This window comes from Scyliorhinus torazame, chromosome 2 (assembly GCF_047496885.1).
Source record: "Scyliorhinus torazame isolate Kashiwa2021f chromosome 2, sScyTor2.1, whole genome shotgun sequence".
NCBI lineage: Eukaryota > Metazoa > Chordata > Chondrichthyes > Carcharhiniformes > Scyliorhinidae > Scyliorhinus > Scyliorhinus torazame.
This window is the reverse complement of record NC_092708.1, coordinates 56,763,757-56,782,817: the sequence shown is the minus strand read 5'-3', so window position 1 is coordinate 56,782,817 and position 19,061 is coordinate 56,763,757. Positions and strand designations below refer to the sequence as shown.

Here is a 19,061-nt window from a genome sequence, read left to right as displayed (position 1 = left end):
CAAGTCGCCCCCTACTCCTCTTAACTCTAGCAGATACAAACCTCATCTGTCCAACCTTTCCTCATATGGCAACACACCCTGTCCTGATATTAATCATTCTCTGAACCATTTTTAACACGTTGCATCTTAATTCAGATTAATATGCAGTATTTGATAGATTTGAGGAAGCGAACACACGGGGGCATAAGGAAGCTAAAGGTTAAATGAACAAAGAGTGAAAACTCTACTTGCACCACTCCCCAAAGGGACTCCCGCACCCGTCTGACTCCCGGGCTGGGGTTTTTATGTCCAGGTTTGTTCCCTGCTGATGTGGGAGCTCTGCCCCCTCAGCGGGTAGTTCATATCCCATGAGGCTCACGGGGAGCCTAATCGGCCCAGTCCCGTGAGTCTCATGTAGGTTATAACATCCCCCCCCTCTCAAGCCTGAACGTGCATCCGTCAAAGGAGGGCGCGGCGGAGGACCTCTACACCTCTTAGCACAAGGCTGCTGCTCAGACGTCGTCAGGGCGGGATCAGGTGGCATGTAATGGTCAGAGGACCGATGGCTTCATGTCAAGCGCCTCGGTGACACTGCCCCCAGTGGCGGTTTACCTTGATTCTCATCCCCGGCAACATTCGGCGGTGGCATCTCCCCCTTGGCGTCCATGCCATCAGCATCAGGCATCTCGGCATTTAAACCCTCGTGGGTTTGCGGTAGGTGTGACGGTGGCAGCAGTGGCAGGGTGTCCAGCTGCTGCGCCGAGCCCTCCAAAAGGGCGTTGTTCAATATGGTGTTGCAGCTACAGGTGCCTGTTCGATTCCCGGTCCCGTACGCGAACCCAGTATGGTACCGGCCCTGTCTACCGAACGACAGTGCCCGGGACCACTTCACACCATCACCCAAATTCCGCACATGGACCATGTCCCCTGGTGTTAAACGCCAAGGCGGCGCTTGTCGACCAGGGCCATGCTCCAACAGCTCCTGTCTGCAGCGGATCTTCCCGCCTTTTTTCGGGTAGCATGAGGCTGAGGCGAGTTTGGGGCGATGACCCACAAGTAGCTCTGCCGGTGCCACGCTGATGGTGACGTGAAACGTGGTACAATAACAGAAGAGAAATTGAACCAAACACGTGTTGAGTGATCCCATCGTCTGCTTGCTCATCCCATGTTTGAACGTTTGGACCGCCTGCTCAGCCAAACCATTGGACGCAGGGTGATACATTGCGGTGCAGATGTGACGTAGAGCATTCGATCGCATGAATGTCCTAAACTCCGCGCTGGTGTCCTGTTATCTGAAGCCAAGACCTCTGAGATGCCATGGACACTGAATGAGTTTCTCGACCATCGCTTTGAAGTTTTCGATGAATCCGTTGGGCATCGATGAGAGACATTGACACCTGACAAGTGCGGCAAGTGCGAGGTCTTGCACTTTGGGAAAAAAAATAGAGGCGTGGACTATTTTCTAAACGGTGACAAAATTCATAATGCTGAAGTGCAAAGGGACTTGGGAGTCCTAGTCCAGGATTCTCTAAAGGTAAACTTGCAGGTTGAGTCCGTAATTAAGAAAGCAAATGCAATGTTGTCATTCATCTCAAGAGGCTTGGAATATAAAAGCAGGGATGTACTTCTGAAGCTTTATAAAGCATTAGTTAGGCCCCATTTAGAAAACTGTGAGCAATTTTGGGCCCCACACCTCAGGAAGGACATACTGGCACTGGAGCGGGTCCAGCGGAGATTCACACGGATGATCCCAGGAATGGTAGGCCTAACATACGATGAACGTCTGAGGATCCTAGGATTATATTCATTGGAGTTTAGGAGGTTGAGGGGATATCTAATAGAAACTTGCAAGATAATGAATGGCTTAGATAGGGTGGATGTAGGGAAGTTGTTTCCATTAGCAGGGGAGACTAGGACCTGGGGGCACAGCCTTAGAATAAAAGGGAGTCACTTTAGAACAGAGATGAGGAGAAATTTCTTCAGCCAGAGAGTGGTGGGGCTGTGGAATTCATTGCCACAGAGGGCGGTGGAGGCCGGCACGTTGAGTGTCTTTAAGACAGAAGTTGATAAATTCTGGATTTCTCGAGGAATTGAGGGCTATGGAGAGAGAGCGGGTAAATGGAGTTGAAATCAGCCATAATTGAATGGTGGAGTGGACTTGATGGGCCGAATGGCCTTACTTCCGCTCCTATGTCTTATGGTCTTATGGACAAGGGCCGACAAAGTCGACATGGAGGTGCACCCGGGGGCAATCCGGCCACTCCCAGGGTTGAAGGGATGCCATGGGTTGGAGCTTTTACTGTTTCCGCAGTGTTGGGCAAGCCGCTTAATCTCCACATCCATACCTGGCCTCCATACATAACTGCAGGCAAGCACCTTCATCTTTAACATTCCGGGGTGCCCGTTGTGGCGGTCTGCCAGAATGGGGCCTTGCCCCTTCTATCGAAGTAAAATGCTTATATCCCCCAAAGGAGGATACCATCTTCAATGCTGAACTCCGCGATCTTGGTAATAAATGCCTTCAGCTCGCAGGGAAGTGCAAGATGCTGGGTCCCATACAAAACAATATGGTGAACCCCCCGGATAGCAGGGGATTGGTCTGGGTCCACACACATATCCGGGCTGCTGTGACTGGTAACATATCCATGAAGTGCATGGTGGCAACGACCTCATTGTTGCTAGAGGGCATCAGCGGCCTGGTCGGGAGCGGGAGCCTACTCAAGGTGTCTGCGTGCAAAATCTACATCCTGGGGCGATGATCCAGCATGTACTCATACTCCGTCAGTATTAAGGCCCAACACTGAATCCTCACTGACGCAATGGGGAGAATGGCCTGTCCTCTTTAAACAAGCCCAACAACGGCTTGTGATCGGACAGCACCATGAACCCCATAGACGTACTGATGGAGCTTCCTGATGGCAAACACCACGGGCAAATCCTCCTTTTGGATCTGGGTATAGTTGCGCTCAGCGAGGACGCGAGCGTGCGGGACACAAAAACGATCAGGCACTCCTTCCCATCATCCATCTGATGGGACAAAACCTCTCTGATGCTGCATGGCGAGGTGTCACAGGTGACCACGAGTGGCCTCGCAGCGTCGAAATGGGTGAGCAGCCAAGGAGAGCTGCTTCTTTACCGTAAACGCCGTCTCCTGCGGCTGACCCCATGTCCACGCCTGGCCCTTCTTGAGGAGCTTGTGCAGGGGGACCAATATCATTGCGAGGCCCAGGATGAACTTGCCGTAATAATTCACGAACCCCAGAAATGAACGGAGCTCCGTCACTCCCCCCGGAACAGGCGCCTGCCGGATGGCCCATACCGTATGTTTGACCAGATGAAGGGCATCCCAGTCCACATGGTAGCCACGATAGATCACCTCACAGGGTGGAAAACACATTCTTCCCTACGGAGATGAACACCAGATGCCGTGAATCGACGGAGCACCTCATTGAGGTTATCGATGTGGTCCTTGTCCAATGTGCGGAAGATCAACACGTCATTCAAATAAACTGCCACATGTGGTCAGCCCCGCAATATGTTTTCCATTGCACACTGGAAATTGACGCAGACTGTGGTACACTGACAGGCAACCTGGCATATTCGTACACCTCCTGGGGTGTGTTTACCATAACAGACTTTTGAGACTCCGGACCCAGCACCAACTGGAGGTACGAGCTTAGTGAACGAGTGTCCACTGCAGAGTTTGGTGTAAAGGTCCTCGATCCTCGGCATGTGATAACGGTCCAGCTTGGAGGCCCTGTTCATGGTCATTTTATAATTGCCGCAAAGGCGTACGGTGCCATCGAGCCTCAAGACAGGGACGCCCAGCGCTGCCCAATCCGCAAATTTCACCGGGCGGTTAATACCTAAGTCTTTGAGGCAATCGAGCTCTATGTCCACCTTAGACAAAAGCAAGTAAGGAACCGAGCGAGCACGGAAATACCTCGGTTGCACTTCAGGATCCATGATACGGACACCTCAGACAAGTGTGTCCTGCAGCATCTTAGAAAGGGTGGTGCCATATCCGCAGAATTCCTCGAGCGGTAGAAATTCTGTTATGGACTGCCCAGGGGTTCACTCAACCATATTAAAATGGTACTGCTGGAAAATGACGTGGTCTAGGGTTGAAGTGCTCTCCTATCAGGGTGACCAGATCCATGAATGACTTTGAGTCCGGGCGGCAGTGTACTTCCAAGTTCTTAATTATGCACCACAGGCTGTTAACACAATAATTGTCTGGCGTTCATCCCTGACAATGGCGTGGCCCCAAAAAATAGGGAATTTGTTCAACATTCTGCGACCAGTCTTCAGTACCGGCATCAAACATCTCAAGTTTCCCAAAGTGTGGCGTGCCTGCGGCCAATGAAACGACTTACCGAGGCCTATGGACAGGCGACTGAGTACCGCGGAAATGGCAACTTCTGCAGCTTCTCTTGATCCTCGTCGCCAGTGTTAGATTCAAGGAAGCGACCACACAGGAGAGCAAGGAAACAAAAGGTTTCATGAACAAAGGGTGAAAGCCTTATGTACACAAATCCCGTGCCCAGCCACACCCAGGCCCTGGTTTGTTCCCCCTGTTGGTGAGCAAGCTCTGGCCCCTCAGCAGCGTAGTTCACAAGGATCATGGGGAGCCTAATTGGCCCGGTCTCGTGGGCTTTGTGTAGGTTATAACAGTACTACAATTAAAACTTATTATACCATCATCGTAACATAATTCTGTGACACGTTACAGAAATAGACAATGGTAGGTTTTTACTACTTATATGAAAACGCAGATTAACCTGGCCTTGCGATAAACAGATATAAATGACCACATTCTCCTTCGATATACAACTACATTGAAACAAAATGTTTCAAGCTCTTACAGCTTTAAAGTAGTTTCAGTAAAATATATGGGTAACATATATTTTAGAATCTAAGTGATAGGGGGACCCATTAGAAAGTTGCATTCCTCTAAGCGATCTTGAGTTTGCAGATTGCGGTTTATATTGATCCTTTCCACTGTACCTTCCTCTGGAGGGTACTTTAGAGGTTAAACAAAACTGGCTTGTGGGAGAGGTGGGACCCTTCTTCCATCACAGCAATAAGTGTCTTTCAAGTCACCAAGGTGTGGTAATGATTGACTCTCACAAGATCTGAAGAGGATAATCTAGATACGAGTGAGGAACCGAGTAGGTAAAAATAAGCTGAAAACCATCACATTGGCTTAATGAGTGAAGGTACTGTTCCACCAGATCAGCACATTTACCATAGATAAAAATATTCTTCAGAATAACATCAATCACAACGTTTGAATTTTTGTACACTCCTTATATGATCAGCTGTTCACACACACATTAATTGAAAGGCCACCCAAAAGTTCCACCATCATCATAGAATCTACAGAAGTTAGAAAGTTTCATTACACTACAATAATATAAATACTACATTGTTTGCTGAACAATTTAACAGTGGAGTTATACTGTGCAAGGCTGTACTCCAAAATAAACATGCTTCTTTAATAATTTTTGAAACTGATAAAGACAATGAGTTCTGTGCCCAGAAAAGCAATGTAAAATGCAATAACAGTGAGCGTTCAATGATTAATTTTACAGTATGAAAAATGATTTCTTCCCAAATCGGAGCTTATTTAATAATAATAATCGCTTATTGTCACAAGTAGGCTTCAATGAAGTTACTGTGAAAAGCCCCTAGTCGCCACATTCCGGCGCAACCAGTACGGGAATTGAACCCGCGCTGCTGGCATTGTTCTGCATTACAAGCCAGCTGTTTAGCCCACTGTGCTAAACCAGCCTGCAACTGAGCCAGCCAATCATGTTTCTGCCCACACCACAGTGCTGACATGGCTCTAATGGAAACTACCAATGATGTTCACTGTGTCTGCAACCACGGTGCCCTATTTCTCCTTATCCTTCCTGACATCTCTGCAGATTTTAATGTGGTTGCCCATTATACTCCTTCAGCACTTCCCTTCCATCGTGCAACTGAGTGGGACTGCCCTCACTGGTTTCCACTCTTACCCCCTCCAATCATAGGTACACAGAGAATATCTTGCAATGATTTATTTTCTCTACCTTGCATGTTTACCTCAAGCACCCCAAGAAGCTTTCATTGGATTCCACCCATTTCCTATCTAAATGTTGCCCTTGGCGACATCATCTGAAGGCATTGCATTGGGATCCACATGGGCACTGATGATACCCATTTATACTTCACCACGTCTCTCATCTGTTGCTGTGGTGTTACTCACCCGTCAGGTCGACAGCCCAGGAAAAGGCACAATTCCACAACATTTTGTTTTTAAAAAATAAATTTAGAGTACCCAATTCATTTTTTCCAATTAAGGGGCAATTTAGAGTGGCCAATCCACCTAGCTTGCACATCTTTGGGTTGTGGGGGCGAAAGTCACGCAAACACGGGGCGAATGTGCAAACTCCACACGGACAGTGACCCAGAGCCAGGATCAAACCTGGGACCTCGGCGCCATGAGGCAACAGGGCTAACCCACTGCGCCACGGTACTGCCCTCAATTCTGCAACATGAACACTGGGAGGACCAAAACCAAATACCAGCCTCATTCCACCAGTTCCATTTTCCTCCATAGCTACAGTCTCAGGTTCAACTAAATTGACCCCGAACTAAGCAACAACCCCTATCCTCTCCTTCTCGAAGGATGGCCTACTTCTGTAACATTGACTGCCTCTGCCCCAACCTCTGTTGATCTGCTGCTGAAACCTCCATGCACGCTTTTGTCACCTCTAGACTTGGCTATTCTAATACTCACCTGGCCAATTTCTCTTTATCCACCGTCAGTAAACATGAGCTCATTTTAATAGTTTGCTGCAAGTATCCTACTCTGTATTAGTTGTAGTTCACCCATCACCTTCCTGCTCCAGCAATGCCTAGAAATTAAAACCCTCATTGTCATGTTCAAATCCCTCCATGGCTTTGCCCTTCTCTCTTCTGAAATTTCCTTCTGCCATACAATCCTCCACAAACTCTGCCTTCCACTATCCCTAACCTGTCCTCACTCACTTTCTTACTCCTCATTTGCCTGTGTGCCTTTATCTCTCTCGACTAAAGCAATTCTATTATGCTATAAATTCTGGTAAGACATGTAAGTTAGTCTCCATAGTCATTCCGTTTGTTAAATTATTGGCATTACCTGGAGTGATAGATAAAATATTTAAGTTTGAAAGAGGGCGGAACAGTCGTGCAATGGTTAGCACTGCTGCCTCACGGCGCTAAACATTGGGCTAAACAGCTGGCTTGTAATGCAGAACAAGGCCAGCAGCGCAGGTTCAATTCCCGTACCGGCCTCCCGAACAGGCGGCGGAATGTGGCGACTAGGGGCTTTTCACTGTAACTTCATTGAAGCCTACTCGTGACAATAAGCGATTATTATTATTATTATCCCTACCATTGTGCCAATGTCCCACCTTCATTCCTGATTGGCCACAAACGGCTACCTGTTTCCCATGAGAAATAACGTTTCAAATAGCTCCTATTATGGAGTAGACATGAAAAGATATTTCTCCTGCACTCATGTTCCAGCTTAACCACCATGTATGTTTTCCATAGACGATACCTCTGGGAGGTCTGTCTGTGTAATATGATTTTTAGTTTTATAGATGAGTTGTAATTAACCTGGCCTTTCGTCAGTTATTCCGGCATCTACCATAGTTTTCACCAGTAAGCATCGCATTTTTAAAAATTTGCATCAACAAGCAGCTCTCGTCAACAAGGCAAGTGAAAAATGAAAGAGTTAATATTTTGCTTGAAAACCTTTCATCAGAATTCAGATTTCCAGCATTTGTAGGCTTCCTTTTCTGTCTTCTTAATTATTTGTTTTTTTACCCTTTAAGACCAGGAAAGTGAATTACAGCATCTGGTTTTATGAAACTTTCCCCTCAGTTTTGGGAAGATGTGCACGTAATAAATAATACAGGGTGGACGAGTGGAGAGGCATTGATTGGTATCCTATTATCATTGTATCATATGACTACCAAGAGAAAGAAGATTATATGGACCTCAGTCGTTTTTCATCGAGCAATTCCTATGTTGTCAATTAATGTTGATCTGGGATTGTAATGAACTAAGTGCTGACCCATTAGATTGCTATGCTTTTCCTATGTTGTTTACAGCATTAAACAAAATTACACACTGACTTTTTTCTTCTTTTCACAGCTCACAACCGTCTCAGGGAATGAATTTCTTCTCCATTCGGACGATGATAGTATACATGATTGGTACAAGACCATCAGACATGTGATTGATAAATTGGTACGTATAATGTTGTTAACGCTATTAACTAATATAGCTTCCCTTGGAAACAAATAAAAGGATTTTGTGTATTTTTTCAATCTGCCTTAGAAGTTGCACAATAAACATTTTTAATTTTTTTGCCAAAAAAATACTTTCCCATATATTTCCTCAGCTTCCCAAGCTCTAATCAGCCCCTTTAGACCATGTTTCTTTTGTTTATAGCTCCCTGTGGCATTGTTAATCCCTCTTTGCATATTTTCTATAAAATGGTTTGGCATGACAATTTTAAATTTAAAACAGACCTGAAATGACCCAAATAGGACATAATGTGCATTTATAAATGTGCATTTAGTTCAGCTACACTAATATGTAACCCATAAATTTATGCCTCGGCTTTACACTAACATTAGCAAAATAACCCTAGTTGAAACTCATTGATTACAAATTATTTTCCAATTAGATTGAGTTCTTCATATTTGCACAAACAAACATGTTGGGCATGATATAATGCAGCACCGAGAACGAGCCCGCTATCAAACAGGACTCTGCGGTTTTTTTTAGGCCGTGGTTGGGAACGGCCGAAGCCGTATTGACCTAATTTCCTGCACTGGCAAGTTGAGCTCGCCCATGCAAGAAGACAACTCGTGGTTCGGGCGGCATTTTTAAATAAGGCCCCGATCCTTTGGCGTTCTCTCCCCCCCCCCCCCCCCCCCCCCCCCCCCCCGCCCCCGCAGTGATCCCACCAGAGCCTCTGGCCTCACCCACTTATCTCTAAGGGTGTTCTCCTAGATGGCAGTGCCAAGGTGTCGAGCTAGCAGTGCCAAAGAGCCTGGGTGCCTATGGGAGTGTCAGGGTACCACCCTGCCCAGAGCACAAGCACCCAGGTGCCTCGAATAGCCTGGGAGACCCCCAGGTGGTGTTTTGCCTTTTTGTGGACCAGTGCTAAACGCCGCCCTGGCAAGGTCTCCCAGGCAAGGCCGTTAGTTCCCGGGCCTCAGGAGCATCTGGCATGGACATATTTAAATGAGCCTTGATGGCCGTCAAGGCGATGGGCGCCCTGAAAGTCTACGCGACGGGGTCCTTCCATGTGCCAAGTCGGGACCTGTCTGGGATCTCACAGACCTCGGTGCACAGGGGCAACCATGCCATCACGGAGGCCCTATGTGCCCAGGTGGACCGATACGTCTATTTAAATGTGGACTGAGCCCAGCAGGATGCCCAGGCAGCGGGGTTTGCCACCATTGCCAGGGTGCCTCGAGTCCAGGGGGTGATTGACAGGATGCGTGTCCCCCTAAGAGCAACTGCAGGTGACAGACCACTCTACACTAACCCAAAGGGGTTCCACTCGATGAACATGCAGCTGATAAGTGACCATCAGTTGCACATCATGCACGTCTGCGCCTGATACCCAGGTAGTGTGCACACCTCCTTCACCCTGGCACACTCGCGATTCCTGACATGTCCGAGACGTTCCCCCGGCTGGGGGTTGGCTCCTGGGTGACAGAGGTTATCCACTGTGGTCAGTCCGCTCTGATCGCCTGCAGGTTCTCCGACTAGGATGGGGGGTAGAGAGGGTGGGGGCACTCGCCAGGGGCACGAACACCTCATCCCAACCCCTCACTCCCTCATGCCCTCACCCCAGCCACACCCCACCTGCAGCCCCCCTCTATTATACATACCTACTGCACTGCGAGCTGGGGGTCCTGGGTTGGCAGTAACACCGGGTCTGGTCCACGGGATGGAGGATGACGATCTGAGATGAGATGAGCTCTGGTGCTCTGCATCGTATGACGATATCGGGCTACTGCCCACAGTAGCACTTTCCACTGTCTTCCTGGGTCATCACTGCATGCGAGCTGGCCATTCCATCACATGGCCGCATCGCATCCCTAGGGTGGCGATGGTGGGGACGGTCAGGGAGTGGGGAGCATGGGTCCGCCCATTCCCCTCCCAAGTCCACCCATTTCCCCTCCACCTCCCTCCTGGCCAGTCCAGACCAGCCCACCCCTCACACCCATCAGACAAGAGCACTGAGGCAGATTGTAGCAGTGGTAATCAGTGTTTATTGTGAACAAATATATACAGCTTTGTGCCCTAGCCCCTATAACTAAACAGTGCCCTGCATCCGTGCCAACTTAACTGGTGTCTATTTTTCTGGCCTTATGGGACCAGCGCTATATCTAGGTGGATCCCCAGACGGTACAGCAGGAGTGGAGGCGGCCTGCTGTGATCCTTGCCTTGCGACCTGGGTCCCCATTGACGGATGTCCTCTGGGGCATGCAGGCCTGGATGGGCCCAGCTGCTGCTCGGGTGTCCAGGTGGCGTGGTGCCGCCCAGTTCTGCCCGCTGCCCACCAGATGCGCCAGGGACAGGAGGGGGGGTGGATGAGGGGGGAGTCCAACGTGCTGTGGTGTTCTGGCACCTCCCCTGCGGGAGTCACCGGCACGGGCCCCATCACCTCCTCCTCCCTCGGGGTGCCCGATGGCCCCCTACCTACTCCATGGGATGGGGGTACGAGGGGAGCTATCCCCTGAGCCTCCCCTGACATCTGGCGCTGCTAGTCCTGGAGGCCCTCACATGTTCCGCATGCTCACGGCCATGGAGCACAGGGAGTGGACCATCTCCGCCACATCATTCTGCGATTGTACCACGACATTCTGGGTCTGTGTCACATTAGCCAGTGACCTCGCCATCTCCCTCTGGGATTGGGCCACCTCCCTCTGTGTCTGCACCACGTCAACCAGCGCCTGGGCAATGCCGCCGACGTTCCCAGCCATGGCCTGCTGTGACTGGGCCATGCTCAGGAGCGCCGCTGTGATTTCCAGATGGGTCTGGGACATGGTGGCCTGTGAGACGGCAATCCTTCCTACGGTCAGCGCCTGCACAGAATGCCCCAGGCCTAGGACATGCTGATCCATAGCCAAAACCGTCACCCCAAGGCCTCCACCGCGGACGCCATCCGTGCGGTGTTGGCCTGGATGGAACGCATGGTAGGCACCACCTCCTGCTGCTGAACCCTCAGAATGTACAGCAGAAATGGAGGCGGCCTGTTGTGATTCCCGCGTTGAGATTCCCCATTGGCAGCCGTCGTCTGGGGTGACTGGGCCTGAATGGGCCCAGCTTCTGCACGGGTGGCCCAGGTAGTGTGGTGCCGCTCTGTTCTGCCTGCTGTCCACCAGATGCACCAGGGACAGAAGTCTGAGATGCTGCAGTGTCCTGGCACCTCCCCTGCGGGCTGGGCCCCATCACCTCCTCCTCTCTCGGGGTGCCCGATGGCCCCCGGGCTATTCCAGGGGCGGGGGTACAAACGGTGTTATCCCCTGATGCACTGCCAGTCCTGGAGGTCCACTCTCGTGTTGACCAGGGTCTGCATGCTCACGGCCATGGAGCACATGGAATGGACCACCTCCATCTGGGACTGGGTTTGTGTCACATCAGCCAGTGACTGCGCTATCTCCCTCTGGGAATGGGCCACCTCCCCTTGTCTCTGTGCCATGTTGGCCTGCACCTGCGCAATGCTGCCAGCGTTCCCAGCTATGGCCTACTGTGACTGGGCCATACTCAGAAGCACCACTGCGATCTCCAGGTGGCTCTCACACATGGTTGCCTGTGGGTCGGCAGCCCTGTCCTGGGCCTCAGCCAGCACCTGTACAGAATGACCCATGCTTTGGACATGCTGACTCATAGCCAAAGCTGTCGGTCCCAATACCTCCACCACTGACGCCATCCAGGTGGTGTTGGCCTGGGTGGCACGCATGGTTTGCAACACCCCCTGCTCTTGCATGCGGTTGGACTCCTCCGACAATCCCTCATGTAGTCCCTGGTTCTGTGATTGCATCTTCACAATCGATGGGACTGTCCGTTCCAGAAGCCCAAAACCAATCTGGATGGCAGCTAGTTCCTGGCGTCGGCCAGGCCTCCGATGTCTGTCCCCTCGGGTACCAGATGAGCAGTGTGGTATGCACCAGACAGTGTCCGAGGAGCCTCTTCACTAAAGTGGCCAAGTGAGTTGAGTGTCTCTGGGATGGTGGAGGGTGTTGGAGACAGCTGTGACAGGAAGTCAGTGTCATCCTCAGACTCGAGCTCCAGGGTGACTTCTCCATTACCTACGTCTCGCCCATGGCGTTCTTGTGGCGGGTGGAGCAGAAGAATCCAGCCCTGAGTGTCAGAAATGGAGAATCCGGGGACTTACGGTTGCGGCGATGCACTGCTAAGCCGCACGTTTCGGCAGCTCCCGTTCTAACGGACATTTGGGCTCTTTTCGGGAGCCCCAACGGGAATTTTTTCAGACCAAACCCAGTGTGGGGTGACGAAGGAAGGTGCCCCCCCCCCCCCCCCGGGTGTGTATGGAAAAGACCAGTGGCAGTGGCCAGATTGTGAAGGATCCTTTGGAGCAGCGGCAGAGAAGAGAAGGAAGAAGCAAGATGGCAGCGGTTGGAGCCCAGACGACATGGGGCCCGGACCAGCAGGAATTCCTCCGAATGTGTGTGGAGGAACTAAAGAAGGAGGTGCTGGCGCCGATGTTATTGGCAATCGATGGGCTGAAGGAAACACAAAAGGTCCAGGCGATAGAGCTCCGTGGAGTGAAGGCAAAGGCAGCCGAAAACGAGGATGAGATACAGGGCCTGGTGGTAACAACGGAGACGCATGAGGCGCTACATAAGAGATGTATCGAAAGGCTGGAAGCCCTGGAGAACAGCTCGAGGAGGAAGAACCTCCGGATTCTAGGTCTCCCCGAAGGAATGGAGGGAGCTGACGTTGGGGCTTATGTGAGCACGATGCTCCATACGCTAATGGGAGCTGAGGCCCCATCGGGCCCCCTGGAGGTGGAAGGGGCTCACCGGGTCCTTGTGAGAAGACCAAAGGCGGGAGAACTACCAAGGGCGATAGTGGTGAGATTTCACCGCTTCACGGACAGAGAGGCTGTTTTGAGCTGGGCCAAGAAGGTACAGAGTAGCAGGTGGGAGAATGCGGTGATACGAGTGTATCAGGATTGGAGCGCGGAGGTGGCGAGAAGGAGGGCGAGCTTCAATCGGGCCAAGGCGGTGCTTCACAGGAAGAAAATAAAATTTGGGATGCTGCAGCCGGCGCGATTGTGGGTCACGCATAAGGGCAAGCACTACTACTTCAAAACGGCGGATGAGGCATGGACCTTCATCTAAGACGAGAAACTGGACTAGAACAGAGAGACTGATGTTGGGGGGGAAACAACAAGGTTGTGTAAATTGGGGAATGGGAGGTTTATAATATTGAAACGATAGATGGGGAATTTCTCTCCTCTAGATGGGGGGGCACGGAGAAATGTGGGCGCTGGTGGGAAAAAGGGACTGAGAGGGGGATGGGGAATGAGGGAGCTGCGCCATAGGGGGCGGGGCCGATAGGAAAGCACGGGGTTTTTCCCGCGCTATGGAGATGATGGCGGGAAGATAGGCGCAGGAAGGAAGAGAGTTTCACACGCAGGGGGGGTCAAAGAGAGAACGGGGGAAGCCGGGGTCAGTTAGAGTTAGCTGACTTTCGGAAGCATTATGGGGGGGGTAACCATGCTAGATGGGGATCTAGCTGGGTGGGGGGGGGGGACGACTAACTGGGTTGCTGCTGCTGAGTGCAAGGGGGAGCTGGCAAGAGAAGAGGTGGTCGGGACGGGAAGGCGCCGCCTGGGGCTGGGTGGGTGCACGCGACCCGGACGGGGGCTGGCCCAGAATAGGGGATGGCTAGTCGGTGGTGGGGAGGGGGGGTGGGGGGAGGGGCGGGTGGCCGGGCGGGTGGCCCCCCAATCCGGCTGATCACGTGGAATGTGAGAGGCCTAAATGGGCCGATTAAGAGGGCCCGGGTGTTCGCGCACTTAAAAAGACTGAAGGCGGACGTAGTCATGCTTCAGGAGACGCACCTGAAGGTGGCGGATCAGGTTAGGTTAAGGAAAGGATGGGTGGGACAGGTGTTCCACTCAGGGTTGGACGCGAAAAATAGGGGGGTGGCGATACTGGTGGGGAAACGGGTGTCATTCGACGCTAGGAATATAGTGGTGGATAACGGGGGTAGATATGTGACGGTGAGTGGTAGATTGCAGGGAAAGGAGGTTGTGCTGGTAAATGTATATGCCCCGAACTGGGATGACGCGGGATTCATGAAGCGGATGCTGGGACGTATCCCGGACCTGGAGGTGGGAAGCCTGGTAATGGGGGGGGGGGACTTCAATACTGTGCTGGATCCAGGGCTAGACCGGTCTAGATCCAGGACCGGAAGAAGGCCGGCAGCGGCCAAGGTGCTTAGGGGGGTTCATGGAACAAATGGGGGGAGTGGATCCGTGGAGATTTGCTAGGCCGTTGGCCAAAGAGTTCTCCTTTTTCTCCCATGTCCACAAGGTATACTCCCGGATAGATTTCTTTGTTCTGAGTAGGGCACTGATCTCAAAGGTGGCAGGAACGGAGTACTCGGCCACAGCCGTTTGAGACCATGCCCCGCACTGGGTGGATCTGGAATTAGGAGAGGAGAGGGAGCAGCGCCCACTCTGGCGACTGGATGTGGGACTATTGGCGGATGAGGGGGTCTGTGGAAGGGTGCGGGGATGTATTGAGAGATACCTGGAGGTCAATGATGATGGCGAGGTCCAGGTGGGGGTAGTATGGGAAGCGCTGAAGGCGGTGGTTAGGGGAGAGTTGATCTCCATTAGAGCTCACAAGGAGAAACAAGAGGGCAAAGAAAGGGAGAGATTAGTGGGGGAGATTTTGAAGGTGGATAAAAGATATGCGGAGGCCCCGGACGAAGGACTATATAGAGAGAGGCGAAGACTTCAGACGGAGTTTGACCTGCTGACCACAGGAAAGGCAGAGGCACAGTGGAGGAAGGCACAGGGGATGAGATACGAGTATGGGGAAAAGGCGAGCCGGCTGCTGGCCCACCAACTTCGCAAGAAGATAGCGGCGAGGGAGATTGGAGGAGTTAGGGATGAAACGGGAACTACGGAGCGGAGAGCAGGGAAGGTAAATGAGGTGTTTAAGACCTTCTATGAGAGGCTATATAAGTCCCAACCCCCAGAGCGAAAAGAGGGAATGCAACAGTTTCTGGACCAACTAACGTTCCCGAGGGTGGAGGAGCAGGAGGTGGCAGGTCTGGGGGCACCAATTGAGGTGGATGAGGTGACTAAAGGACTGGGGAACATGCAGGCAGGGAAGGCCCCGGGACCAGACAGGTTCCCGGTGGAATTCTACAGGAAATATGTGGACCTGTTGGCCCCGCTGCTGGCGAGAACCTTTAACAAGGCCAGAGAAGGGGGGATACTACCCCCGACAATGTCGGAGGCGACGATATCACTAATCCTGAAGCGGGATAAAGATCCGCTGCAATGCGGGTCATATAGGCTTATCTCACTCCTAAATGTAGACGCCAAGTTGCTGGCAAAAGTGCTGGCGACGAGGATAGAGGATTGTGTCCCGGGGTTGGTGCATGAAGACCAGACAGGGTTTGTAAAGGGGAGACAACTGAATGTCAACGTTCAACAGCTGCTGGGGGTGATAATGATGCCCCCAGCGGAGGGGGAGGCAGAGATAGTGGTGGCGATGGATGCGGAGAAGGCATTCGATAGGGTAGAGTGGGAGTACTTATGGGAGGTGTTGAGGAGGTTTGGGTTCGGGGAGGGGTTTTTCAGATGGGTCAGACTCCTGTATGGGGCCCCAGTGGCAAGTGTAGTCACAAACCAGCAAAGATCGGAGTATTTTCGGCTACACAGGGGAACAAGGCATGGGTGTCCCCTGTCCCCATTATTGTTCATGTTAGCAATTGAACCACTGGCCATAGCGTTGAGAGACTCTAAGAAATGGAGGGGGGTGGTTAGAAGGGGAGAGGAACATCGAGTGTCACTCTACGCAGATGACTTACTGCTATATGTTGCGGACCCTGTAGAGGGGATGACAGAGGTTATGCAGATATTGAGGGAGTTTGGAGATTTTTCGGGATACAGGTTAAACATGGGGAAGAGCGAGCTTTTTGTAATACACCCCGGTGACCAGGGAAGAGGAATAGACGCCCTGCCATTAAGGAGAGTGGAAAGGAGCTTCCGATATTTGGGGATCCAGGTAGCTAAGAGCTGGGGAACTCTACACACACTTAATCTGACGCGGCTGGTAGAGCAGATGGAGGAGGATTTCAAGAGGTGGGATATGCTGCCGCTCTCATTGGCGGGCAGAGTGCAGGCCGTAAAAATGATGATTCTCCCGAGGTTTCTTTTCATGTTTCAATGTCTCCCCATTCTGATCACAAAGGCTTTTTTCAAGAAAATAGACAGGAGCATTATGAGCTTTGTGTGGGCAGGGAAGACCCCGAGGGTAAGGAGGGGGTTCCTGCAGCATAGCAGGGACAGAGGGGGACTGGCGTTGCCGAGCCTGGATGACTACTACTGGGCCGCCAATGTGGCGATGGTTTGTAACTGGATGAGGAAGGGAGAGGGGGCGGCGTGGAAGAGGCTGGAGATGGTGTCCTGTCAAGGAACGAACCTAAAGGCGCTGGTGACGGCGCCGCTGCCGCTCTCCCCGAAAAGGTATACCACAAACCCAGTGGTGGTGGCAACCTTAAGGATCTGGGGGCAATGGAGGCGACACAGGGGGGTGACGGGTGCCTCGGTGTGGTCCCCGATCAGGAACAACAATAGGTTTGACCCAGGAAGGATGGACGGAGGGTTCCAGAGCTGGCAACGAGCAGGAATTAGGAAACTGAGAGATTTGTTTATAGACGGGACGTTTGTGAGCCTGGGAGCGCTGGAGGAAAAGTATGACTTGCCCCCGGGGAACAATTTCAGATACATGCAAGTGAGGGCGTTTACGAGGCAACAGGTGAGGGAATTTCCGCTGCTCCCGACACAGGGAATCCAAGATAGAGTGATTTCCGGGGTATGGGTCGGGGAGGGCAAAGTGTCCTAAATATATCAGGAGATGAGAGACAAGGGGGAGGCGATGGTAGAGGAGCTGAAGGGAAAATGGAAAGAAGAGCTGGGAGAGGATATTGAGGAGGGTCTGTGGGCTGATGCCCTAAGCTGGGTAAACTTCTCGTCTTCGTGCGCCAGGATTAGCCTGATTCAATTTAAGGTTCTACACAGAGCACATATGACGGGAGCAAGACTGAGCAGGTTCTTCGGAATGGAGGACAAGTGCGGGAGGTGCTTGGGAAGCCCGGCGAACCACACACACATATTCTGGTCGTGTCCGGCACTGGATGAGTACTGGAGGGAGTGGCAAAGGTGATCTCAAAGGTGGTGAAGGTCCGGGTCAAGACAGGCTGGGGGTTAGCAATATTTGGGGTAGCGGAAGAGCCGGGAGTGCAGGAGGCGAAAGAGGCCGATATTTTGGCCTTTGCGGCCCTGATAGCCCGGCGAAGGATCTTACTCATATGGAAGGAAGCGAAACCCCCCCCCCCCCGGCGTGGAGGCCTGGATAAACAATATGGCAGGGTTTATAAAACTAGAACGAATAAAATTTGTGCTGAGAGGATCGGCTCCGGGGTTCTCCAGGCGGTGGCAACCGTTCCTTGACTATCTCGCGGAACGTTAAGGGAAAATAGATCGTCAGCAGCAGCAGCCCAGGGGGAGAGGGGGGGGGGTGGGGAGGGGGGGGGGTGCACTATTTTTTGTTACTTTGTTAGTTCACTATATTATTTAAATAATGTTATTTATCAGTTACTGTACTATTTTTATGTTGATTTGTAAAATGGAAAAATTCTGTTTGAAAACTTTAATAAAATATATATATTTTTAAAAAGAAACGGAGAATCCAGCCCGGCATCTCTGACAGTGCAGCCTTCCCTCACTAATGCACTGGAGTGCCTGCCTAAATTGTCTGGGACTCACAGTGCAGCCTTCCCTCACTACTGCACTGGAATGCCTGCCTATATTGTCTGGGACTCACAGTGCAGCCTTCCCTCACTAATGCATTGGAGTGCCTGCCTAAACAGGACAAATCTCAAACGTGCAATAAAGAGGGCTAAAAGGGGTCATGAAATATCTTTGGCTAACAGGGTTAAGAAAAATCCCAAAGCCTTTTATTTGTATATAAGGAGCAAGAGGGTAACTAGAGAAAGGATTGGCCCACTCAAAGATAAAAGAGGGAATTTATGCGTGGAATCAGAGGAAATGGGTAAGATTCTTAATGAGCACTTTGCATCGATATTCACCAAGGCGAGGGACATGACGGATGTTGAGGCTAGGGATGTTTAAATACTCTAGGTTAAGTCGGCATAAGGAAGGGGGAAGGTTTGGGTATTCTAAAAGGCATTAAGGTGGACAAGTCCCCAGGTCCGGATGGGATCTATCCCAGGTTACTGAGGGAAGTGAGGGACGAAATAGCTGGGGCCTTAACAAATATCTTTGCAGCATCCTTGAGCACGGGTGAGGTCCCGGAGAACTGGAGAATTGCTAATGTTGTCCCTTTGTTTAAGAAGGGTAGCAGGGATAATCCAGGGAATTATAGACCTGTGAGCTTGACGTCAGTGGTAGGCAAATTGTTGGAGAAGATACTGAGGGATAGGATCTATTCACATTTCGAAGAAAATAGACTTATCAGTGATAGGCAGCATGGTTTTGTGCAGAGAAGGTCATGTCTTACAAACCTAATAGAATTCTTTGAGGAAGTTACAAAGTTAATTGATGAGGGAAGGGCTGTAGATGTCATATACATGGACTTCAGTAAGGCGTTTGATAAAGTTTCCCATGGCAGGTTGATGGAAAAAGTAAAGTCACATGGGGTTCAGGGTGTACTAGCTAGATGGGCAACAGGAGACAGAGAGTAGTGGTGGAAGGGAGTGTCTCAAAATGGAGCAAGGTGACTGGGATC

The 19,061-nt window shown here is 51.3% G+C and overlaps 1 protein-coding gene across 3 annotated transcripts in view; it reads left to right on the top strand.

Moving 5' to 3' along the window:
• The window catches only part of arhgap15 (Rho GTPase activating protein 15), a 1,048,441-nt gene that overhangs the window by 564,883 nt on the left and 464,497 nt on the right, over nucleotides 1–19,061 (top strand). For all 3 annotated transcript variants that reach the window (XM_072471657.1, XM_072471649.1, XM_072471663.1), the window contains one exon: nucleotides 8,167–8,262. In XM_072471657.1, coding sequence (XP_072327758.1) covers nucleotides 8,167–8,262 — 96 coding nt within the window. The remainder of the gene's footprint in view (nucleotides 1–8,166; nucleotides 8,263–19,061) is intronic.